This window comes from Petromyzon marinus, chromosome 6, assembly GCF_048934315.1.
Source record: "Petromyzon marinus isolate PM22_M1 ecotype Great Lakes invasive population chromosome 6, UKy_Petmar_22M1.pri1.0, whole genome shotgun sequence".
In the NCBI taxonomy this organism is placed as follows: Eukaryota; Metazoa; Chordata; class Hyperoartia; order Petromyzontiformes; family Petromyzontidae; genus Petromyzon; species Petromyzon marinus.
Genome location: NC_133672.1, coordinates 3,539,019 through 3,566,703, shown reverse-complemented (window position 1 = coordinate 3,566,703; position 27,685 = coordinate 3,539,019). Strand labels below are relative to the sequence as shown.

Below are 27,685 nucleotides of genomic sequence, written 5' to 3'. Positions count from 1 at the left end.
CGCTCCACCTCCCCCCTAATCATCAACCCGTATTGACCAGCGTGGTGAAGTATGCTCATATATTAGCCATGACCGCGAATTGGCCTTCATGTAGCAGTGGATTGATAACGACCCTAGCTTCTTTCCTATGTTGTTGTGTGATTTGGCCGAATATTACGCATGCATATACGGATGTTCTTATAAAGTGGACTCTATCCGAGTGTGTGTTATACTAATTAGACTACCCGTTGCCATTCACAAATCGATCATGAAATCGTGCACTTTGAATTTCAATTGCGTGTTTTATTTAATTTGAACGAATTCGTTTGCGGAAATTGACGCATAATTACATTGCGACAATATTTATAAATACACCGTAAGGTTACTTCGTATATATATACACACACACGTATTCACGGTTGTGAAAAATTATTGATTGTGGTGCAGACATGACACGCGGTAACCTTACGCCCGTTCTGCACGCGTGCTCCCGGGTTCCCCCGGTCTCCTGCCATAGCTAAACCCTACACCCACAGTGGAACTGCTTTTGAGCCAAAAAAGAGCACATCCCCAGTTGCTGAAACATGCCCTGCGACATCGCAGACCTGCGATCACGCAGGGCAGCAGCGGTAAGAGCCGTAACATCGCTCCCCTCGTGCGAGACCTTGGCCTGATCCACTTGCAAAACGAGCCTTGAATCTCGGCGAGACTTTCTTGGGTATACAAGCAAACAAATGAATGATACGACACAAATTAATTATTCGACATTATGTACACGTATATAGTGTTCGGGCTGTACCGCGTGTCGCTGGGCGTGTGCGCCGTCCGACGTTTCGCTCTGCGTGTGCCGCGCGAGCCTCGTTCGCGTTCTTCCTCGGCCGACTTGAGAACGAAACGTCGGACATCGCGCCGGACAGCACACACGCGCGGCGCCAATGCAGGATGACTGTCGACGCGACTGACGATTCGCGTTCCGCGGTCGCTCGAGGCGATTACGTGCGCCCGAGACGACGCCCCGCGTGTATGAGACCATCGCTTGCACCTCGAGTTGGTAAGGCAGTGTTCACCAAAAGGCGCCCCTGGCGTTTAGGCCTCCGACCACTGCGTAACGTAACGCGAGTCGGAGCGTTGCGAAATACAGGCACGGGTCAGACACTCGTACCGATCGATGTACGTATGCCGAGACTCGCCGTTGGTATCGCGACAATATGTAACCGTGATTGCAAATGCATGATCTGAACTGCATTACAACATCCGTGTCGTCGGAGGACGCCTACGATGTATCATAGTCAATAACAGCTCGCTGGGGCCTTCCTGTTGAAATAAATACTATTTACATCGAAGTGAGCCATTTATAGATACCCCACTGAAATTGTAGGGAAACGTATCGAAAAAAACATTTGTTGCGTGAAAGCATCTACGCGTCTCCCACCGACCTCGATCGGCTTGCATCTCGCCAACTATCTCCTCCGTAGCATGCGGAGCCATCGCGCTTTCACGGAATCCGATCAGCTGTTGAGAAGAATTGAAGGGGTCGGTTCGAAAAGAGTGGGGTATCTGCATGTGGATCACCGTGTACATTTTAGTGCCCCTGGCTTTACCGTACAGAAGCGTACGTCTTTCGCACTCGTACGCAGCCAGCCGTGCTAATCGGAGGTGCGGTACGCGCGCGTATTTCTCCGGATGATAAATTGTAAATTAACAGCCCTTTATTAATCTACTGCTGAATGAAAGCCGATAACCACGCCGCGTCGGTCGTGCTGGGCGGGGGGGGATCGGTAGTTTGACCATACTTCACCACGCTGGTCAGTGCGATAGGTCGGTGAAGTTAGGTGCAGGGGGGTGGCAGGACAGGTTCAGACGCCGCTGGTGGTAATCGTGGCCGGGAATCTAACGAGAGTAGCTCTGGTTCAAAGCGCGTGTGCGCTAACCATGTTACCACCTATCACTACCCCCACACACCGCGCAGTGCGTTGTAAGAAAGTAAAATTGGCCATCCACTAATGTTTGCCACAATTACCAAACCCCCACATCCTCCACGGCAGAACAACTCAATGCATACGCCCGCTCTTGTTCTGCTCTTAAGGACCGTTGCCTGCAACGTAAGTGCACCATATTAGAAACGTCCGTCTACTCAGGCAATGTTAATAATCGAGGTGGTGACATTTGTTGTCGGTATTATTATCATTATTAGAGCAACACGCGCGACTTTAGCCGGCCCCTTATAGCTCGCCGCTATGTAAGCCGCTTTTGGACGAGACTCAAAAGTTCGATTCCCAGTGCACGTTGGAGTCGCTGCGTGGAATGAACGAAGCGCGCCACCTTTAATCGATCGCGAGAAGAAGACGCTAAAGACTTGGGCATGTGTTGCGTCAGTGAGTGGGCCGCTGCGTCAGCGTGGCTGCCGAGTACGCAGGCGGTGCAACTGCACCCGGGGGGCCCAAGGACCCAATGGATCCGAGCAGTAGGACCCTTGCGACTGAGTACACTGGTACACGACTCCGAACGCCTGGCAGCAGCATTCGCCGGATAGACTCTGCGTGTCTCCTCCACGTGCTCTCCGCGTGGTTAAATGAAGGATGTTCAGGATGTAGGGATGACTGCGGACGCACGCCGCACACGCCGAGCGCAGTGAAACGTTCTCACCGCGTTCATGCGCCGCTCATTGACAGCCTCCGTGAACTCGCCCCTACCACTACACCTCTCTTCTCTACGCGCTCTCTTACATCTCGTCCCACTCTACTCCCCTGCACGAAATCTCCTACCTCTCTCCTCTCATCTCACTCTACTCCCCTCCACGCACTCTCCTACCTCTCGTCTGACTCCACTCCCCTCCGTGCACTCTCCTACCTCTCCCCTCTCATCTCACTCTACTCCCCGCCACGCACTCCCAGATGGATGCCTTTGGCACGTGCGCCATCCGCTATTTATGAACGTACTCTAAATTGTGCTCTACCGCATTGCTTCATCACGACTACTACGTCCACGGGAGTAGTCGTGATCTAGCGCCTGGGCTGCACAGCTTGTTGGCTCGTGTTCGGTGCGATGTGATTTCTGACGCTGCGCTCCACGCGCCGCCAGCGAAACGTCGGACATCGTGGCGAGCAGGACCCATGGGGGGAGATTTTGTTTCCATTTTGTTTCAATGAACGCAGAGCTGTGGCTTGTCGTGGAGACACGTGACGGTGATGGTCGTGTTATCTCCCCTCTCCACCCCCGGGGGGTATGGGTGGTGTGATGACTGCCCCCCCCCCCCCAGATACATCTCCTCGACATCCCCCCTCGCATGCACGGGCTCCCTCGTGTCACCGTCTCAGCAAGGCAGAGCGAGAGAGGAGGAGGTCGGAGATAAATCGACGCGGATTTCTAAATAATTCATGATCCCAGCAAACCTGGCCCCTCCATGCAGGGACGCAATGCGAATAAGCTATGTGATATGTACATGTAAATATATACGTATATATGCATATGTATGTGCGTATATATGTGTGTGTAGCATATAAGCATTATGTTTACGTGCGTATATATGTGTGTGTGTAGTATTATGTATATTGTAGGTATTTACATATATATGGGGAGCGGTGGTGCAGTGGTTAGCGCGCTGAGCTCACGACCAACATCAGTGACGATTAACTGAACCGGGCCTGGGACTCCCCAAGGTGTGTAAGCATCGCCACTGGGGGAGACAAAGGCGGCCGGGCGTGGTGTTGGCCACCCACTCCCTCGCGTGCCGTGACGGCCTTCATAGGCGCTCGCTAACAGCACTTGCCCCAACATTCTGCTAAATTTATACGGGGTATTTAGTATTTGTATATACTGTACGTATATATTAGGTGTACTGTATACATTAAAATCAACACGGGTGTTGGCTGGTTGATTGTAGAGCCACTTTAAGTCTCGAGGAATTTTTTTTTTTAAATAACTAAATCGCCAATAATCACAGTGCCATGAAGAGGAAAACAATATCGTAGTATACGATTGCATCTTAATACCACTATAATAATACCAGAATAGTTTGTTACTAAATCGAATTTGAGAATCGGAAATAACGAAAGCACCACACGTAGTTTATATCTGTACAATTATAAAACATTGTATCAAGTGTTGTTCAAACTGTGATGTGAATATAAATTAATATTATATATTTGGATAAAAAAATGTATTTTGAAATATTTCGTGGCACCATCTGAATTATTGAATCTCATAATTAACGTATACACTATTTTTAATGGCTTCAAACTTCGTCGATTAATTCGTACGATACTTAGTATGTACAATTATAAAGCCTTGTATCGCATCATACTGTGGGAGGTGGCGACGGATTGGGAGAGGCATTTATCTAGCAGTGGATTGACCATGGTTGATGATGAGGATGATGATGTTGATATTTAATAATAATAAAAAAACACAATGTTGGTTTTACGAGTCAACACTGCTCCCGTGTTGGAGCCGGGAGTGCCCTTGCCAATAACGTCTGGAAATCCATCCGGCAATAGTGTTAAGGAGCGTGACTGCTGATGAGGTATCGAATGTTGAAACCGGGCCAGACTCTCCTTTGCCTAAACAAATGCTGCCGGGTGACCATTGTGACCGCGATACAATGGAAACCAAACAAAAACTAACACGGGGAACATTGACAGCAAATATTAAACGACAAAACAAATCGGTACGTAACGTCGAGGCACACAGATGTCATCATGGAACGCATGCAATCAATGTCTGAGCGTAGAAACTCAAATTCATTGTTGAACCCAAGCAAGGTAACCCGAGTTCGATTGAGGGCCTCGGCTAAACATGAGTGGCGTGTGAAATCTGAACGGCTCGCAATCTCATACCCCCCCCTCCTCCCCACAATCAATCACCCATGCCGGACTGATATTACCAGCGTGGTGAACGACGCGAGTGTTTATTTCCAGTGTGGTGAAGTATGGTCAAAGGACCCCCATGGCACCCCCACGTGGTAAAGGACGCGTCCATGCAGCAGTGGCTTGACGTGCAGTATATATAAACAATATATAAACTGTGTGTGTATATACAGAGTATGCACAAGTATATGTATCAACTACCGTACCTTCTGGATTATAAGACCTTCCCAAAGTAAGTCGCGCCCTTTAAAGACTTGCGAGAAATTGCCAATAAACATTTGATCCACAAACACACACACACGCAACTACCGGATTATAAGACGCAGCCGTAGCGTTTACTTTAAAATGTAGGGGAGGCGGCTACGTGCGTCTTATAATCCAGAAAGAATACGGTATAATTCCCCCCCCCCTCCACCCTTGTAAGGCACGGCGATGCCCTGTGTACTGTTTTGTGTACTGTATTGTGTACTGCAACGCACAGCATCGCTCATTCAGCAACACCGACTGGAAATTGCTCAGCAGCGAAAGTTCGCCGACTACATAACCGCGACACTTTCGCCAATATGGTTTTTAAAACGTACATTTCAAGAAGAGGCGACGTTTCGGGAAATGCCCCCTTGTCCATAGCACCAAATATGGGCCATTTCCGGAACACGTCTAATTCTTTTTCATATACATATATATTTGAGGAACGTATTGAGTTGGCTTGTTGTTGTTTATGATTGAGCACCGCCCCTAAGGCAGTAGTAAACAGATAATACTTTAACAAAAAACATATTTTTGTCCCTGGGTAGTAAGTGTTTTTTTCTAATTGCTTATGCCTCAAAAGTACAGAAAATGACTATTATTCCCCACAAACTTGGCTTTTGTGACCAGGACAGTGATATTTTGAAATGTACATATTTTCAATGAGAAAACGTGGTGTGCATTTGTGTCATTCCTTCACGTAAAGTCCTGGTCACAAAAGCAAAGTTTGTGGGGAATAATAATAGCCATTTTATATACTTTTTAGGCATAAACAATTAAAGAGAAAATGTACTAACCAGGGTCAAAAATCGTGTTACATAGCATAATTAGTTCACTAACAGCTGAGTCTCCTGCAGATCGACTCCATTCCTGCGTGTGGATTCTGCTTCAAACGAAACACAGCCTATGCATTTCTGAAGATTGTAAAATATTGTACACACACACATGCATTTCTGAAGATTGTAAAATATTGTGCACACACACCCATGCATTTCTGAAGATTGTAAAATATTGTGCACACAGACATGAATTTCTGAAGATTATAAAATATTGTACATACGCGCATTTCTGAAGATTGTAAAATATTGTGCACACACACACGCATTTCTGAAGATTGTAAAATATTGTGCACACACATGCATTTCTGAAGATTGTAAAATATTGTGCAAACACATGCATTTCTCAAGATTGTAAAATATTGTACACATGCATTTCTGAAGATTGTAAAATATTGTGCACACAGACATGCATTTCTGAAGATTGTAAAATATTGTAAACACACATGCATTTCTGAAGATTGTAAAATATTGTGCACACACACATGCATTTCTGAAGATTGTAAAATATTGTACACACACACACATGCATTTCTGAAGATTGTAAAATATTGTGCACACACACACATGCATTTCTGAAGATTGTAAAATATTGTACACACACACATGAATTTCTGTAAATTGTAAAATATTGTACACACACACATGAATTTCTGAAGATTGTAAAATATTGTGCACACACACACATGCATTTCTGAAGATTGTAAAATATTGTACACACACACATGAATTTCTGTAGATTGTAAAATATTGTACACACACACACATGCATTTCTGAAGATTGTCAATTATTGTACACACACATGCATTTCTGAAGATTGTAAAATATCGTGCACACACTCTCACAGAGACACGCGCGCGTGAGACAGTACCAGGGTGGCTGTGGACCAGCACCGTAGCGGACGTGCAGCGCCACCGCGGGTACGCACTGAACTTGCCTTCTAGAGGTCGCCGGTTCCATCTCCCGGCGCGGTGCTCGTAAACCATGCCCCCCCCCCCCCCCCCGACAGTGAGAATGAGCACACACCACAGCGGTCTTCTATCGGCAGGTCGCGTGCGGTGCGGTGGGGGGGGGGGTAAGAATTTCAGATACTCTCACCCGTCGGGGAGACCCTACCGGCAGCAGTGGTGTGAGCAGGCCGTTGCAGGGGCTGCGCCTTTAACCATCGCATTTCAAAACAAAACAAGCAAATGCTCTTGTGCCTTTGACGTTGTAAGCGGAGGCGTAAGAGAGGGACACGTGAAGGCGCGTGTGTTCCTCGCTGTACGCGGTAGTAGTAGATGTAGTAGTAGTAGATGTAGTAGTAAATGTAGTAGTAGATTTAGTAGTAGTAGATTTAGTAGTAGTAAATGTAGTAGTAGATGTAGTAGTAGTATATGTAGAAGTCGTAGATGTAGTAGGTAGTAGTAGATGTAGTAGATGTAGTAGATGTAGTAGTAGATGTAGTAGTGTAGTAGTAGTAGATGTAGTAGTAGATGTAGTAGTAGATGTAGTAGTAGTAGTAGATGTAATAGTAGTAGTAGATGTAGTAGTAGTAGATGTAATAGTAGTAGTAGATGTAGTAGTAGATGTAGTAGTAGTAGATGTAGCAGTAGTAGATATAGTAGGTAGTAGTAGATGTAGTAGTAGTAGATGTAGTAGTATATGTAGTAGTAGAGTACACACACAGTACACACGCATTACACACACACAGTACACACACATTACACACACATAGTACACACAACATACACAGTACACACGTACTATACACTGTACACACACAGTACACACGCATTACATACACAGCACACACACATTACACACACACAGTACACACAGTACATATACACAGTACACACGCATTACACACACACAGTACACACGCATTGCATACACAGTACACACACATTACACACACACACACACAGTACACACATTACACACACAGTACACACACAGTGCACACACACAGTACATACACAGTACACACACATTACACACACAGTACACACGAATTACATACACAGTACACACACATTACACACACAGTACACATACATTACACACACACAGTACACACACAGTACATACACAGTACACACGCATTACACACACGCAGTACACACGCATTACATACACAGTACACACACATTACACACACGCAGTACACACGCATTACATACACAGTACACACACATTACACACACAGTACACACACATTACACACATACAGTACACACACACAGTACACACACACAGTGCACACACGCATTACATACACAGTACACACGCATTACACACACACAGTACACACACACAGTACGCACACAGTACACACACAGTACACACACACAGTACACACACACAGTACACACACAGTACACACACACAGTACACACACACAGTACACACACATTACACACAGCGTACACACACAGTACACACACACACAGTACACACACATTACACACAGTACACACACACAGTACACACACACAGTACACACACAGTACACACAGCGTACACACACAGTACACACACACAGTACACACACATTACACACAGTACACACACACAGTACACACACACAGTACACACACAGTACACACATACAGTACACACACAGTACATACACACAGTACACACACACACACAGTACACACACAGTACACACACAGTACACACACAGTGCACACACAGTACACACACACAGTACACACACACAGTACACACACAGTACACACAATACACACACAGTACACACACAGTACACACACACAGTACACACACAGTACACACACACAGTACACACACAGTACACACACACAGTACACACACACAGTACACACACGATGTTATCCCGCAGCCGACCGCATTCATAGCGGATCATGAAGAATAGCGATGGCGTGCAGAGACCTTCATCCAGCAGTGGATAGTCATTGTCTGATGCTGCTGCTGATGATGATGGTCATTATGATAACATACATCTCGATGAAGGCCTCCTCACGCCGTGTCGATCGCCCAGGGTTGTTTGGTCATACTTCATCACGCTGGTCAGTGCGGTTACGCCGACTTTGATGAATATGCTCAGCGCGATTGCAGCACGCGGTGAGCGACTGAGGAGGGCCGCGTGCCAAGCCGCCGGTGACACCACAGCTGATACAGGCATCATACAATACTCATCAGCCTCCGTGTATGTGTGTAATATTGTACTTCGGACCGTACGTAGCCAACCGTGCCAATCGGAGCCGCGACAATGTCGTGCTAGATTCTAATAAACAAAACAAAAAGTTTTGCTGGCTGGCGGGACGGACGGACGATCATGTCCAAAACGACGTTCGCCCTGAGCCGTAAGTAACAAAGTCATTAACCGCAGACGGTACGGCTCACCCGTGTACCTGCCTCGCCACGTAAAAAACAACAACCACAATACAATTACTTTCGACGCGACTCAACGGGCCCTTTAAATCGCTCTCTAAATCGCTTTGAAAGGGCAGTCTCTCTCTCTCCGTCTTCTCTGTTCTGTGAGCAACAAGTTGCGTGAGCTGCTCACACGTAAACCGGTCGTGCCGAGACGTGCGCACCAGTGCACGCGATTCGGGTTGCATGCCACCGAGTCGCGTGCAACTTGTCGCCGAGGCTCAGGTCAGGCTCTTGATGAGCACCCGACCACCCACAGCCTCAGTGACGGCTCCCTTGATCCAGACTCGTGGGCCCCTTCCCTTCCTCCCCAATATATGGATATAAGCACACCTCTTGGGAACTAAGTCCGGCTGTGCTTATATCCGGAGAAGTTGTGCTTGTATTTGAAGTTGTCCTTTCGCCTTCCCTCGAGTAGCCATGCGTTGCTTACATCAGAACTGTGTGTTATACTGGGTGTGCTTATATCCAGCTTTCATTGGCTTTTTTTTAATTCGCACAATTATCTCACCACCGACTGCTTGCCTTCCACGCGCAGTGTGTTTCCGAATTTTAGAAAGAAAAAAAAATCGCCGTATTTATCTATTTCCGCTGCTGAATGAAGGCTTCCCCATGCCGTATAGATAACGGAGGTGTTTTTTTTTAAACCACACTTCAACCACGCTGGTCAGTGCGGGTGAAGGTGCGTGAGTGGTGTGAGATTGATGGTGGGATTCGGGAGGCTGGAGCAGTGTAAATTCTGCTATCACTCGCCACAGGTATTGTTGTTGTCGTTGTTGTTGTTGTCGTTGTTGTTGTTCAGCTGCGCCCGGGAATCCAACTCGGGATTACCGAGTTCCAGAGTGCAGCGTGCTTCGACTATCCGATCATCCCCGAACGAACCCTCCCTGGCCCATCAAATCGCCCCCGGCATTTTCCACCGATGCTCAGATATCCCGACCCCCTTTTACGGCATTATCTGACCTGTGCCGGATACGCGACGTTGTCCACCCCCCCACCCCACCCCCGTACGGCGAAGGTGACCAGAGCCTGCCGATGATTAATTGCGGGCCTTTTGAATGTCCGCGCGCGCGCGCGTGTGTACTGCACTTGCCACTGCCCATGTGGCGAACGTAATCTAGACGTGTTGATTGATAGGCTCGTGTATTACGATGTACACATATATATATAGAATATGCAGTACACTCTCGGTGAGTGAGTGTGTGTGTGTATGTGCGAGCGAGCGCCCAATATTTTTAGAAAACGACCAGCAACGAGATGGATGTGCATGTGGCGAGCCAAATTCTGTTCGCGGAACGGAATAGCGTTTCGTTCAGAACTCTTCCATCTCAAATGAAGTACTGCAGGATGTCTATACAGTACAGTATATAACCCCATAACATTCGGTGGGTGGGGGGGATGTAAGATTCTTACAGAGGCCAGGCCAGCCCCCAAGCAGTCCCATATAAATGCAGTCCACGCGTACGTTCAGAATAAAAAAAAATACTGCATTCGGTTTATTGAGTCCAGCTTAACCTTATCGGGTGTTCGTAAACGGGAGGCCTCTTAATTCCGTAGTAACGCGTGTTGCGTTTTATTTTTAAAGAGCATAAAGTCCGTAGTAAAAAAACCCTGCACTCTGTTAGGGAGTTTTATAAACATTGTTTGCGAAGTCTCCCGCCCCAATCGGCGTCGCGTGCGATTATAACGCAGGCAGGCCTCTGCATAGCGGGCAACGCGTGCAGACACGGTCACGTGTGACATGTGTACAACATGTTGTTGTTGTACAACATGTTGTTGTTGTACAACATGTTGTTGTTGTTGTACAACATGTTGCATATATGTGTACACACACACAAGTGTGCACGGTGTGTGTTGTACACGCATGCTGGTGCTGTTTACCAGGCCGTGGGATGGTTGATGGGGCTCGTGTATAGAGTATTCTGGCTGCTGTAAATGTCCACGCGATAAGCCCACATCGTTGAGCTATCATTCGTGGTCAGGTCGCTTATGAAAAAGAGCTACGTAGCTCAGTGGGCCTTACCTGGTAAAATACGATTTAAAAAAAGGAAACATGCTTTTATTTTGTTATGTAAAGAGGCATATGTGAGAATGAGGTATTGCTCATTTCGCGACTCAAATTCTCCACGGTCACCGTCCTGCGTTCTCTCTCTCTCTGTTAAAGGACTTTGCTTCTAATCAGAGCCACATTTCTGAGAGACATGCTCATTGCCTAGGGCCATCTGTCGCTTCACCAGCATTGTGGTCAATCCAGGCGTGACGCCACTGCCGATGAGGACAGCGAATGTCGAAACGTATCCAGAGCGTTGCTTTGTATCGGACCAACGCTGCTGAAGAGCTAGATTCACCCCCCAGAAGGCCGCGTGGCCGATGTCTGTGTGTTTTGTCGTGCGCCTAAGACGATTATTGTTTCCTCTATGTGGGGGGACAAAGGTGGGGTAAGGGGAAGCGTTGTGTGTTTTGAGCCGCGTACTGTCAAGAGAATTGCATTGCAAGCGAGTGCGTAGCCTGGCCTGATGCTCTGTGTCAACATCACAACTGGGGAGACAAAGGCGGCAGGGCGTGGCGTTTGCCACGCCGCTCGCCTCGTGTGTCGTACCCGGCAAAGCTTTATCGGTGCTTCTCATGAATAGCGCTTGTCATACAGTCTGTTGGAGGCTATACGTTGGATCTTTGTCCTTGTATTATATACATATATATACAGCGTACACAGGTATTGCATATGCTGCCTATCATTCTAATATATTCGTGTTCAGCTTAGGCACTTGCAATTTGCCCAGAGGTATGCGAAGTTCACAAACTAAATAATGACCATTAATGACCACCTGGCACCGTGATGCGATGTTAATGCGAGGAGGTCATCGCGTGAACGCTGATGGGATAAATACCACGCGTGAACACGATTCATTGATGGAAATTTGAAATGTAAACACAGCACCGCGACTATACGAATCGTCAAATGATGACTCAAAGTCTCCCTGGCAACGGGCGATCAATTATGTAATTTATAATAGTAATAATATGTTATTTTTTTGTCTGCTTACATAATAGTACAATAGTTCCGTGACTTAAATTTGTAATCGTGCTTTGATCAGTCTAAGAAATAACCTGCCCGAGCCGACTTACGCTGCCGGGAATTTATAATTTAACATCGAATTATTTTCGTGCAATAAGTGATGGGGAAAAAAAGGAACATTTCGTATGTGAGACAGTTTGCTTTTTTGCTCTGATTTGTATTAGCTTCAGTGTCGTGATGAATCGTTTATTATAATTTGACGTTGTTTTTTTATCACATTTGGAAAATCCCGGTCCCTCTCACAAACGTGACTCTAATACCAACAACATAAACGAACTATATGACGGCTGTATTTTTTAGTTGTGCATTCATTCTTCCCTGGACAAAAAATGTACAAATACGTGAACGCACCCACCGACAGCTGTGCTAGCTGTCCGACCGCCCGGCGCGGCAGTCGACACAATGTGAGTCGTGGCCTTTTTGTTGGAGGCAGACTAAATCTCTCCTTCACGCACAAAGCCCACGCTAAACATTGTAGTTGCGAATCATCTTACCCAGATATGTATTTGAATTACTGGTAGAAATATTTACCATTGTGAACATGTGGTTTCCCCCCTCACCCACCCACCCGTATTGTTTGTCCATTGGGTATTGCACATATCCTGTGTCGTGTTTGATATTTGTGGAGTTAAATGTCAATTTACAGACGCACAATTATACTATATTTTATAAACTGCATTTCATACATATGTTACCAAAATAAAACAAGTATTCCTGGCTAGCTGAAAGAACATCACGTCCTTAGGGACGGGCCGATGGATGGTCACGTGCAAGAATTACCACTTTGGGAGGCCTTCATCCAGCAGTGGATTGAACGTGGCTGATGAGGATGTGTATTATAAATGAACAAACATTTATTCGGGTTTAGAATGATACCCCTCTTACCGGCAGGTGCCTGCTCTCCAACAGGCTGAATCGCAGGGACAGTTGTGACATTATACAGCACAATAATAATAACAATAATACAATGCCAAATGTGGATGTACTGGATGCAGTAGATATGCCGAACACACCCGCCCATTATTTTTCGAGCGTAGTGCGAACCCAGTTTCTTTGAACAAAGCAATGAGCTGAACAAACAATTGCGTACAGTGTATTAAGGGAGGGATTCCTTAAACCTACACCGCACCGACCAGCGCTGGTGAAGTATGGTCAAACAATCTCCACGACCTGACGCGGTGCGGGAGAGACCTCCATCCAGCAGTAGGTGGTCGTTATGGTTAGTTACCATTATTGCCGCGACGATATCGTTCTGTTGAGATAATAATTGCAAATGTGTCGGTGAATTTATAGGTGTTGCCAAAGCATTGACCGGATCGCGGGTTAGTCAACGAACACAATCACTAGGAGTTACCTGGAGCAGGTATTGCAAAATCAACAACACAAATAATAACGAAGCACTTCATTCTCCCCCCGTAATGTCTCACTGAGTCTGAAGACTCCTTGAGCAAGAGGGCCCTGCCACATTGGGATGTTTGGTCAAACAGGGCTGGCACCACACGACCTCCATCATCGCCACCTCCCATGCCAAGCCTATACAACCTGGTAATTCCGAGCCGTTTCTCATATTCACGTACAGCACCGTCCACGCTTTTATCCGGCTCAGCTTTCCAGTTCAGACGAGATCGGGGGCATTCAGGCAGACTCAGCCTGCACCGTGAGTGCCCTGGTACGGTACGTGTCCATCAGCACCAGGCGGGCGGGGGAGACAAAGGCGACCGGGCGTGGTGCTTGACCACATCACAGCACTTGTCAAACAAGTCTGTTAAAGCCTCTATCAGACCTCAACTTTGGCATTCACCTCCTGAACGTATTGCCGCATACGCAGGCGTAGAATCGAATGCTGTGTAGGGCAGGCGGCGGGATATTGGTGGTCTCTGCCGCGTACTCTGCGAATGTGCTGCATGGATTAGTCGCGCGCGCGCGGCATTCGCTCAACAGATGGACCAGCGGCAAACGCGAGACGCAGCTTCTGCGAGCGGGACGATGAATTTCACGCAGATAACAGCTGTTTGAAAATTGGCTCCGGCACGGAATCCCCCGCGAGTGCCAAGATGTTATTAAATCATCCGGCGCTGGGCCCAACGCGGCACTGCTCTGCACGGAGTGGGCCGAGCTGGCGCGGTAATCATCATCATCAGCAGCAGCACGGCTATACCGCTAATGTCGCTTCCCTGTGGAGGATTTGGGGGAAATGTAATTAGGGCTGAATCGTGTCTCTGTTTTAAAGCGACTGGCGAGACCCTCGACAGCTCTCACGCGTACGCACGTACGTACTAACGTGCACTCACGCACGCACGTACGCACGCACACACATACCCACGTGCGTATGTGTGTGCGTATGTGCGTGTGTGCGTGCGTAAGTACGTGCGTGCCCCAACAAAAAGAGCATCCGCCATTCGCCGCTAAGTGGCGGCGACGTTGCCACTGAGCGCCAGTGTCCAGGATAGGTGGCACCTTAAGGCCGTCGCTTGAAGTGTCGAAGGCTCGCTGCTGATGGCAGGTGGAGGGGTCACGGTTGAACCGACTGAGATTAATGGCAAATGTGCACTGCGCATATACGGTTTGCGGCAGTGCGTATATGAAAGGAAGCAAGCATTTGTATCCGCGGGACCGGTTAAGATGAAAAAATTATTACCACTGACGTTGACCGTTACTCGAAATCTAAACTCGGGATGTAGGGTTCGGAGCGCAATGCGCTAACCGCCACATTACCGCTCCCCCATTAAGACACGCACAATAGCAAAGACAAAGACCTCCCGGTATAGCCTTAACAGACTTGGTGCAAGTATTCTTAGCCAGTTCCTATGATGTACACACAAAAAAACAAAGATGGCCCGTATAACATTAACAGACTGTTGATACAAGTGCTGTTAGTGAGCACCTATGAAAGCCGGAACGGCAAACGAGGGGGCGGATAGCCAGCGACCACGCCCGGCCGCATTTGTCTCCCTCGTGGCGATGTTTACATACCGCACCAGGTACTCATTTGAGGCTGAGTCGACCTAGGCGACGCCTAGGACCGATTCAGATCATCGTCACCGGTGTTGGCCACGAGCTGGAATGGAACTCGAGTTGTTCGTCTTCGTAGCGCCGCGTGCTAACCGCTACGCGGTTAGTGTGTGTGTGTGTGTTCGCACGTACGCACGAACACACACACACACACACAGGCGCGCTCGCTCGCGAGGGGAGACGGGCAAGGCAAACAGAGTGCGAGGCGGTCAGAGTACTCGCGGTGTACGGATATTGAACAGACAGAGACGAAACCTAAATCAAACTCGCCGAGTTCACAGCACGCACGCAACGCCGTGGCGCAAACACGCGCCCCTCGAGGCGCAACGAGTTCCCGCGGGGTCCCTCGAGGCGACTCCATGTCCGACGTTCCGCTTGTCCCGCGTGCTGGTGCAGGAGCTTTTTTTGGGAGAGTGACCGAGAGGTCGGACGTAGCGAGTGCTGAATAACGCCACGCTGTTCGACCGCTCGAGACATCCGCGGGGGCAGCCGCTCGGAGCAAATCGCGACACGGCACGGCTGTCTTGCGTCTCGCGAGGCTCCAGCGAGGGGCTGGAGCAGACAGCCATCGTCTCAAAGCCTCGGCACCATCAACAGACTATTGGTCCTTCGTAATCATTTTGCCACTTACGGCCCACTTTGTCAATCCACCGTCGGATGAAGGCCTCCGCGCGACCATACTTCAGCACGCTGATCGGTGCGGTTTGGGTAAAGCGGATGCACAGGATCGGGGTACAGATGTATCACTCGCCACCGATGTTAGCCGTGGTTGGGAATCAAACTCGGGTCGTCGGACTCGTCGTAGCGCATTGCGCCGACCAACGCGCCACCGTTCTCGCTCGAGCTCGTCCACAACCTGGCCACGTGGCCTTGCGGTTAGCGAGCGATTCACGAACGGGAGGTCGCGAGTTCAAATTCTGGTTGGGGATTCACTCAGCCCATCATTCGTCCCTTCGAGGGGGGGGGGGTGCGGTCGATAAAATATGTACCGCTCTGTGGGGAGAAGTCGACCGTGGCTTTGGATAGACTCTCTTCTGCCAAAGGAACGTGGAATGTCCACCACTGGCTCAAGGTTGTAACTAGGAGATAGGCACCCTCCTCATTGGGCATTTGGCTGGCATCAAAAACTCCCCCGGAGTGGCTCGCCTCTCTCTCTCTCTGCGGGACGCGCGTTTTGGTTTTATTGCCAAATAAAAGTGGCTCCGCGCTCTTGGTTGAGGAGCACTGGAACCGATGGGTTCGGAAGGCTCCATAGGTCGACTGACGGAAATAAATGAATACATTTAATGCCATCGGAGCCACGGCGTTCCCTGCCCGTTCGTTATTCATTGGTGTTAAAGGATTACGCCGCTCTTTGATGAGCTCAAATGCACTTCAAGTAGTCTTCACGAACACTGCAACTGTCTTTGCCCAATTACACCCAAGACGGTTACAATTAAGTAGGGCATTTCCGCAATGAAAACGTGCGATCCTTCGGTTATATTCAGTGTCACGAACGCGACGTTTAATTGTTGACAATCAGCATCGGCCAGCATCATCGTGATCATTGTCTTCATCATAACAGTTTGTCTGCTCGCCTTTGCAGACGCGTGGTGCAACCACGTGGACTCAAAAGTGAGACCGCTCACAATGTAAACGCCGATGAGTAGTAACATTATTATGTCTGAGCGCGTTCGAACGTCACATCGGTTGTTAACTTCTTCCCTCTGAGTGACAGTAAATCAATGTGCGGATTTATTGTTAGTATTCGAATTGTGTTGGTTGTAAGAATGCACTTCGTGTTGTCGATGCGCTTTTTATCGTCTTTCGCGTCACACTCCACCGGAGTATGATTGCTCGTTGTTAGCTGATGATGGAGATCGTGTACCTGTGTGCTCACCGTGATAATTAAACCGATTTGCATCCTCGAATCGGAGCATCTCCTGTGAGTAAAAGCAATCAGCAAAGGGTCAAAATGTAAACTATTTTGGTTTATTTTTCTGACTACTGTATTCCAACATATTCAAGTGTTTGGTTCTTCTAAAACATAATTAGAATTTGGCATCGATCACTCAAACGCGATCAACTGTACTCATAATGTATTCTACGAATCATAAGACGCAACGGAAAGTTAGGCGCACTCCAAATCGTGTTCCCTGATCCCAATAAAGTCATACTAAGTTATACTCGACAAAGATCCCCCGTATAGCCTTCAACGCGCTGCTGGGACAAGTGTTGTGAACGAGCACGCGGAGGTGGCGGGCGACTTACGCACCACGCCCGACTTCTGATGTGTACACACCGCAGCAGGTACTCATTTAACGCTGAGGCTACCTACGGCCGGGTGAGGGGGCAGGACAGGTTCACTTTTTATCGGCCGTGAGTGTGACATCGAACTCGGATCGTGCGGGTCAGCAGTGCGATGTGCTACAACGAACCACTGCGACCACCATCCATCACAACGCTTGCGTCTCTCCGACCCCCCCCCCCCACCGCAACTTCTACCCCTCCCCTCCCCCGCTCCACCCCCATTCCTCCCCCCCCGTGCAGGGCTCATCCCGGAGGAGTGGTGCGGCGCTGCCCGGCCCAGCTTCCCCGCCGGCACGCAGGCGGCCAACGGCCTCGACAAGCCGGGCGGTGGCGATGGCGACCTGAAGTATTCCCAGGTAATAAAACAACAATTAGGAGGGGTGGGGGAGTGCAGGCAGAAAGGCGGTGCACCGCTCACCCACCCGCTCACAATAGACAAAGCATCGTGCAGCCTTCGGCAGACTGTCACGGGTGGCCACGTGCTGGTCACCCGTGACCGGCCGACCGACCGGGTCGGATAAATTCGGTCACTGGTGTCGGTGGCCACGAGCGGCAATGGAAGTCGGGTGGTCGGGTTCTCCACAAAAAGATCCCCCCCTATAGCCTTCAGAGACTGTCTGAGCAAGTGCTGTGAGCACCTATGAAGGCCGGCACGGGACACCAGGGGGTGTGTGGCCAACACCACGCCCGTCCGCCTTTGTCTCCCTAGTGACGATGTTTTACCCTTCGCACCAGGTACAAATTTGAGGCTGGGTCGACCTAGGGGAGGCACAGGACCGGCCGTTAGTGAGAATCGAACTCGGGTCGCCGGGTTAGTAGCGCAGCGCGCTGACCGCTACACGACCGCTCCCCGCACATACTGGACAAAGACAAAGATCCCCCGTACAGCCTTAACGTACCGTTGGGCCAAGTGCTGTTAGCGAGCACCTCTGAAGGCCGTACACACACACACACACGCACGTATGTACACGACACAAAAATCCCACGCACAGGCGCGCGGACCTCTGGGGGCAAGTGCTGTCAGAGAGCACTCACCCTCTCGGCCCTGCACTGGAAGGCAATGACACGAATCCAGCGCGAGGCCCTACATCTCTGGGGGAGTTCCACATTCTAAAATGTTGACCCTCTGAGTCTGGCAATTAGAGGCATAACGTCGACTGTATTTGTGCACCAATGTAGCTTTCTAGTCCCCGTAGAACAGCGGTTCTTAACCTGGGGTGTACGCACCCTGCGGGCGTGCGAGACGTGGCCAGATTTTTTCACAAGGTAAATAATCGAAAACGCGAATTAAGCACGAGCAGGTAAGTACAACTGTTTTGTTTCATCAAACCCTACTGTATTTATTAACGTCACGTTTCAAACGACTGAGAACCAAAGTGGTGCAGGCTGCGGTAAAGATTAAGAACGTTTCATAGGATTCCCATCAGCCAGTCACGATCGCCGATTTGTACATGTTTCACTCACACAGTATACACACACAGTGCGCACAGAGTACACACAGTGCACACGCAGTACACACACGATGTTGTCCCACGTCCGACCGAATAGCCGCATGCAGAGTTTAGGCAAACCGGATAATCGAGCGAAATTTGGGTATTCGCATATACGCGAAATCGCACAAAGCGAACCCGCACAAAGCGGGGGGAAGCCCGCATTCGATGAACACGGGGCCTGAGAGACACGGGGGAACGGGCATTGATTGCGGAGCCATCATTTATGTCCGAACGCGCGAGCAATTCAGAGTCAACGAGACGCTCACCACGCTCACCACCGCTCACTGTTGACGCCGTTGTGTGCACGCGTGATTGTATCGAAGCATCGCAATGATGGGCACTGCTGCGCGAACATTGTTTGGTGGTGCAGGTGCTGCGTTGGCGGGGGTGCGAAAGCACAATTTGTGTGGCGATCGAAAAGTCGTGATCTATTGTTTTTTTCTTCCTACGTGACTTTACCGAAAGAACCAAAGAGCACGATTGAGAGTTAAAGAATACAAACCAACGCAACACATTCGTCAATAACACCGTGGCTTCAAACGTAACATATATATAACAACATATATATAATAGGCAACGTTTCGGGCAATGTGCTGTGAAAACGGACCATTGACCGAAACCTTACCAATTAAATAAGTGTTATTTTAAGGCTACAATGTTATTGAGGACTATGTTGGGGTTCTTAATTATAATGCGCCACGGTCGCGAGATGTTAACTCCCTCGCCGGGTGTGCAGGAGGTCGTTGGTTCGATCCCGAACCTGATGCCTGTATATTTTGAGTCCGCGTGTTTTCCCCCTCTTTCCACGTGGTCGCTTGGATTTTTTTTCCGGGTCCTCCGGTTTTTCCCTCCACATTAAGAATCAACGTTGCGTTGAGTGTTTGGCTGCTATAGATTACCGCGTGATAAGCCACTTCGTTGAGCTATCATTTGTGACCTGGTCACTTCAGAAAGGAAGCTCATAGCTCAGTCGGCCTTACCTGGTTAAAATGTATATTTTTAGGTTAGTTAAATTATTATGAGCGCACAGGTTCACTGGCCTTAACAGTGGGATGTGAGCTAGGACATGACCTACAGGCAATGCCTGATTATCATTGTCGATGGGGGCAGCAGCGATCACCTAAGCACATTCAATGGCGCGAGTGGCCCGCGCGTTGCGCTATGAAACAAAGTTGTAACCCATCGTACCCGAGTTCGATTCCCAGCCACGGCAAGTGATATATTCATCCGATCCTGGGGCCCTCTCGGTCACCGTTTCTGCACTGACCAGCACTGTCATACGACTTCCCTTCATCCAGCAGTGGATCGACAGAGGGCTTTGAATCATTCAGAGTTGTTTCTTTGCATGCTGACCGTGTTCACAGCCCTCTCTCTGCAGGGCATATCCTGAAACGTTGCACTCATTAAGCAAGGAGCGCCGGAGTACATCTGTGTGGTTTCTCTAGCCATGACATTGACGTCTCTATTATGGATGATATTGGTCGCGAAAGCCTACGCGTTAAAATTATGATGTTGTTGTTGACGATGTTGATGATGGTGATAAGACGCTGTAATGACAATCGAGTAGGTATGAACATAGACACAGTGCGCTCGTTGAGGAGAGTGTCCTAACAAGAGGCCACACATGCGAATTGTTGCAGCAAAGTGATGGGGATGTGCGATGAGCGCCCACCACTGCTTTAGCGTCAACAACAGCAGCAGCAGCCATGATCTATACACTGCTGGATGAAGGCCTCCCCACGCAGGCCTGCGAATTTCACAATACATCTCACACCTGCACATGAATGAGCTGATTCACAACATATAAGTAACATAAAATAATAAGCAGACAAAATAAATAGGTAGACGATACACGTCATTCATATATCTGTCCGGCCAGGTAAAACTAAAATGGAAATAATCTTTACATTTTCCAGATATGTTTTATATTTTATGCGGAGAGACAGATATTTGGAGGCATATTGTTTGCCTATTTACTTGCATAATAATACCAGTTTCACTTTACGGAAGGTAAAATAAAAACTTAGCCGAAGGCAACCAGACCAAATAACATAATTCTGTATTTAAAGAGTAATTATCTAGACCAACTCTACGTGAACTATATGAAAACACACTGTAGACTGTTATTCTTATATGCAGGGTGGCCAAAAAGCCAGCACACATAGGGTTATTTCATCTATTTTAATAATGATATTAAACCATTAAAATTGTTTATTCTTTCAGTTACATTTTTATCTATTATTCTTTATATAATTCTATTTTTTATTTATGCTGAAGAAGGTAGCTGTGATCTTTAAACAAACACTGTTCTAGATTAATTTCTAAAGATAATTCATGCATTCATATTAATGGTAGTCAGTTTGAACATTTGTTAAATTAATTAAATTGCCCGGTGTGATTATTAAAACAATGATAATAACCCTGTGTCCAAACGGATTGACCCACCCTGTACATATTTTAGCCGTTCGCAAGCACCACAATTTAGAATCTGCTGAAACAATGTGTGCATACAAGCGTACTGTAAATATAAGAGGGATGTGGGCAGAATGCAAAGGCGCAGACCCTGCAATTGCTCGCTTACGCCACTGCCGGCAGAAAGAGAGGGTTGCAGCTCTAAGAGGGGGGATGTTGTGGCCTGCTCTTCCACGCTGCCTCCTCTTGGAAGAGATGGGCGTACCGACGTTTTCACCCACCCACCCCGAACTCTGGCCCTGCCCTTCCTAAGTAGCCGTTATTCATTTTGCTGTAACAATATTGACACGTGCAGCCTGGATAGAACGTACTCGTTAGCACCTGCTGCCGCTGCCGCTACTTTTGGAGGTCCATGGGAAGGGTGTAACAGGCTACTCGGAGATTTGGAGCTTGTGCCAAGCAAGAAGACGGACTAAAATTGTTGAACGAAAACACCACTCGCTTGGCAGCCTTCGCCGCGGTTTTGTTGGCGTTTAAAAATAAAATAAAGTCTCTCGGTTGCTCACCACAGGTCACGAAAACGCCAAGCGGCCAACAACAAACAGTCGCCATAAAAAAAAACTGTTTGCAGCAATGGGTGACGCGTCAATACGGGTCTCGAATTGAGCAAGGATGTACGAACTTGGTGTGGGCGGCGGTGGGGCGGGTCAAGAGACACGATGGAATTCATTTGCAGGGTCGCGCCAGTGCGAGGGATGAAGCAGAAAAAAATGGTCACAGACAATCGGCGGATGGAGTCCCCAACAACGGCTTGGAGGAAGCGACGAGTGATGTTCCGGTGGGAAACGCAACCGTAATCATTTCCCCCGGGGACTCGCTACGGAACCTGAGATTTGGCACGATGCATGATTGCAGGCGTGGTACCTGGATCGTCACAACATAAAGGAAATATTTCAAAACGCAAACGTTCTCTCGCTGCTGCTGCTGCTGCTGTAGCCGCAGCTGTAGCATGAAATACGCCGCGGTGTACATCCCAGGTGCGCCCCCGCTCATAAATAAATGCCTAACGATCCTAATTAAGCGCCGTGGATTGGTGCCAAAGCAACGTTCCTCTCTCACAATGCGCGGGGTAGTCTGGCGCACTGGCGCTGAATAGGGGGGTGGGGGGGAGAGGAAAAAAAGTTCAAGAGCAACAAATACATACATACATTTATATTCCCCATATTCATCATAAAGGTATTTGGGTTAGATCGCGTTATTTATAAATGTGTCGCGACCCTCCAGCATCCAACACGGCCAATCTGTAAAAAAAGTGTCACGTTGACAAAAGACAAATAGTTCACTACTCTAGCCCACCGGTGTGTTGACGAGTGGATCCACAACATTTACTATTTGAGTAGTACGCCGTTTTCGCTGGAAATTCTATTCGTGGCCTGCACTGCGAGAGATTACAGCCTCGGGTGACTAAACCTCACGAAGCTCATACACCCAACAGGTTCTCTCGATCGCCACGAACAGAGCAGCCGTGTCACGTGCGTCCCACTACGCTCGCGTGAACGCGTCCGTTGGCACCCGTGCACAATGTTACCCGAACTCATTGCTGTAGAACCGCTCTTTTGTCTTTTACGTTGGCTGTCCTTCCCGATTCATCACTTCCAATTAGCACGGTTGGCTACGTACGGTGCGAAAGAAGTCCAGCATGCGCACACGCATTATCCGCTCGGCCATTCAACATACATGCCGATGTTGAGTATCCATAATACAGGGTTTTTTTATGGGGGGGGGGCGGGTTAGATCGCGAAAGACTCCTACGCGTTGAACTATGTCGAGTGTGTCACGTGGGTGGAGCGGTGGCGCAGTGGTTAGCGCCACCGCTGCACCCACGAAACGAAGCCCACACTCACTTGATTCGTTTTCGCCTCATCGCTTCAATCGACAAGGGACTGTTAATAATTAACTACTGTGTGTGTATACATATACTGTAGAGCCGCTATTCAAACCTAGTTCATATTTTATTTTCGATGTCATTTGCATCGTGCCGGTCGCATTTATTTTCCTACACTGCGACGCGAGAGCACGTGATCTGCGCGTCGTGTGCGCGTGGGTAAACCACGTGTCGCATCTACGCGCATTAGTTTGCATGTGTGCTTTATGTATATGAAACACGTGGAGAGCTGTGACCCGAGTTCGATTCCCCCCTCACGGCCAACCGCTCCTGAGTCCTCCCCCCAGGGTCGACTCAGCCTCAAGTGAGGAACCTGCTGCGGTGTGTAAGCATCTCCACTGGGGAGACAAAGGCGGTCGCGCGTGGTGGTGGCCACCCCACCCCACGTGTGTGCCGTGCCGGCCTTCATAGAGGTGCTCGCTAGCAGCACTTGCCCCAAAAGTTTGTTCAGGCTACATGGGGAACCTTTGTTTGTTTCATATATATACAGTATATAACATGAAGTCGGAATTAAAGTCGGCGTTGAACCATGGTATAAAAGTCGACATTCAAACGCGACAGCGGTTATTGCGTTGTGCGTGCGATATCTCTCACACCTGACGAATGCGAGCACCAGTTCTTCACGGGAAGGCCTCACTTGAGCTTCGATGTTCACGGCGTCATCGATAAACATCGATTAGAGGCCCATACTTGAGCAGATGCTCGAGGCTTGCGACTTCTTACCGCCGACTGAGTCGCCGTGAATTATTTATCGTCCGTTCCCTCTCGGCGCTTTTCTTTTCCTTCCCCGTTCCTTTCGCTGCTGCCAACATCCCGCTTGTTTTTCGCGTGGCAAGTCTGTGTTGGAGCCCTCTTTTTAGCACCCACTTCACTGGGCTGCTGAAGCCAGCACCGAGAAACGTGAAGGCATCTGGGGTTGTTCGTGTTTTCATGGGGGAAAAAAATGGCCGTTACTCACGGGACCAAACTAATACCATTTACACATTTTTTTCATATTTATATAATTTATTGCTATCGCGTGGTCATGAATTCCCTGAATGTGTTCTTTCCTTGCGGGGGGGGGGGGGGAGAGAGTCCAGAGTACTCGGCTTGGGGAGGCCTTCATCCAGCAGTGGATTGACCACGACTGATGATGCCAAAAAAACTAATTTCTTTAGAACGTCTTGTTGTGTTCAGATTGCTGTTCCTCCCCCGCACCTCCGATTAGCACGATTGGATACGTACGGTGCGACAGAGGTTCAACACACAAACATACACACCATGACGATCCATTCTTACCTTTAAATTGAGTGGTCACTTTCTCCTCATTCGATGTCTGACCAATTCCTCACTAAAATTGCTCCCCCCCCCATACCCTCCGCGCGCAGGGCCACCCGTCAGGTCTGCCCGCGGTCAGCACCTTCGTGTCGGCCTCGGGCCTCGGGCCCTACCCGAGCCAGTCGCAGGGGGGCATGGGGGCCTACGTGGCGTACGGCGGAGGGGGTGGACCGGCACCGGCCGCGGGCTTCGTGCCGCCGGGCCACGGGGCCGCGTGGCAAGCCCAGCCGCACCCCGCCGACCTCTCGTCGCCCGCGCACTTCAAAGCGGCCGCCGCGGCCGCCGTCGCCGCCGCGGCGGCCGCAGCGGCCGCGAGAGACGAGAGAGGAGCGGAGGCGTTGGCGCCGAGGAAGTCCTGAAGAAGCCCCCCCCCCCCCCACACTCACACACACCGCCTCCCCCCCTCGTCCCTCCTCCCTCCCTACCTCCCTCCGCTCGGCACAAGACGACGTTGACCGCGACGGCGCTTTGCGGGGACTCACCGGGCCGTGCGTGGCCCGCGGGCGCGTCACGTCCGTGCCGCGCTCGCGTCCACGCGCGGGCCCCGTGGATTGTGGCCGTCCTGCGGGAGGGCTTCGCGCCCACGGCGTTTGGCGTTGACCGGGTCGCGTTCACAAAGCGGTAGACGGCGAGAAGACGACGCCGTGACGTGGCCTCTCTACGTGCGCGGGGGGCGGGGGGTGGAACTGCGCCCGGAGACACACGGGGCCGGAGGCCCCCCCAACCACCCTCCCCCGGTCGCCGAGCTACGAAGAGGAGGAGAAATTTGACAGGGGGGTAGTGGTGGTGGTGGGGGGGGGGGGGGTTCACATTTTATTGCTTGCACCAGGGCCCAATCCATGGCACGCACGCTGTGCGAATTCTCCGATGCAATAGCTCTAGACGTGACTCACAATCTGTCCCTGCTGCTGCTGCTGCTGCGTGAAGTTCGTAGTCGGTGGGAGGGGGGGAGACGTTCCCGGCGAGTAGCCCCCACGAGCCACCGTCGGATGGACGAGACGAGACGCGGCACGAGATGTCCTCGCGTCTCGAGTACACATTTCTTTCCGTGTTCTGAAAGAGGAAACAATAATAACGTGTACATTTTTGACAAGTTATATATTTAATTTTCTACGTTTCTGAACTAGAGTTTATATATCTTGTTGTATTGTAAGATATGTATATATTAAACAAAACATGTGGAATATTACATTGTGACCGCTGCATTTTTATTGCCATGATGATGATGATGGTGATTATTATTTGCGCAGTGATATAGTATGTCTGAACGATTTTCTTTTTACGACCTGTTGCCGGCTTCGTAAAATACGTTCCACTGGAATGTTCCCCGAGTTCATCATTGAGAACAGTGAAAGTTACGAGGCTTTGACATCACTCACTGTATTTTAACGCAGCTGCCGGTAGCCGTTATTCAACGAAATTGATAAGATACGCGCGAGTCTTAGGCTGTAGTGCCGCCTGCATTTCTAATTCTACCGCGTCGATGGTGGCAGCAGCAGCAATGCGACTCAGGGAATGAACGCCAATGATTGTAGCACTCCGCACCTCCAAGTTTGTTTGCACGGTTGGCTACGTGCGGCACGAAAGAAGTTCAACATGCATGCGTACATACCGTGTCGAGAACTGCCGACCCCGACGAGAGGGTTTCAGGAGAGAGAAAGTTCGTCGCAGATTTTCTGTTCCTCCACCGTTGATGGAACGCCGATTACACACCTGGGTTTGCTCTGCGCTCCGTAGTTTTGGTCGCATGGTCCCAAGCGCACGACTGTGGTGTGACTTCAATGTATCTCCATGCATCTATATGTGTATATATATTTATTTGGCCTCTATTTGTCTCGATTCGTCTCTATGCATCTCTGCGTGTCCCTATGGGTTTACAATATATACCAAACTGTTTTATTTTTCATTTGACCATGTAAGGCCCATTGAGCTATACAGCTCTTTTTCAGAAGCGACATGGCCACAAAAGATAGCTCAACAAAGTGGCTTATCATCACGTGGAAATGTATAGCAGCCAAATACTTTAAACGCGTGTGTTCCTACATGTGGAGGGGAAAACCGGAGAAAAATCCACGCGACCACGGGAAAAACTCCAAATATACAGGCATCAAAACACGCACACTCCAAACATACAGGCACCCGAGGTTGGGATCGAACCCACGACCTCCTTTATACCAGGCGAGGCAGTTAACATTTCACCACCGCGGATTCATAGTTTGGATTGCATGACTATAGTAAGTGACTAAAAAACAACACGGTATTGTGCGGATTTTATAAGACACTCCACACATGATAGACGTACCCCCAAAGCTGTGCCCCGCTGTCAAAAGAGTGCTACAGATCTGATAAAAGACAAAGATCACCCGTATAGCATCAACAGACTGTTGGGGCAAGTGCTGTTAGCGAGCACCTCTGAAGGCCGGCACGGCACACATGGAGGTGGGTGGCCAGAAACCACGCCCGCCCGCCTTTGTCTCCCTCGTGGTGATGTTTTTACACACCGCACCAGTTACTAATTTGAGGCTGAGTCGACCTAGGGGAGGCCAGGATCGGTTCAGATAATCGTCACCGGTGTTGGCCGTGAGCGGGAATTGAACTCGATTGGCCGGGTTCATAGCGCAGAGCGCTAACCACTACACCACCGCACTCACGCATGGAAACGCACACAGCTACCGGATTATAGGATGCACCCGCGACTTTTCCTTTCAAATTCAGGGGAGGGGGTAGAAAGGGGGTACAGCGGCATTCGTATTATAATCCGGAGAATAAAGATGTGTTACGGGGAACCTTCATAACTTAATTGAATACCAAT

General features: G+C 49.2%; 1 protein-coding gene across 2 annotated transcripts in view; it reads left to right on the top strand.

Moving 5' to 3' along the window:
* Positions 1-26,062, top strand: part of LOC116939650 (paired box protein Pax-1) — a 31,767-nt gene extending 5,705 nt beyond the window's left edge. For both annotated transcript variants that reach the window (XM_032948333.2, XM_032948332.2), the window contains 2 exons: positions 17,947-18,062; positions 24,924-26,062. In XM_032948333.2, the coding sequence (XP_032804224.1) occupies positions 17,947-18,062; positions 24,924-25,232 (425 nt within the window). In that variant the 3' untranslated portion in view covers positions 25,233-26,062. The remainder of the gene's footprint in view (positions 1-17,946; positions 18,063-24,923) is intronic.
* Positions 26,063-27,685: the final 1,623 nt, after the last annotated feature.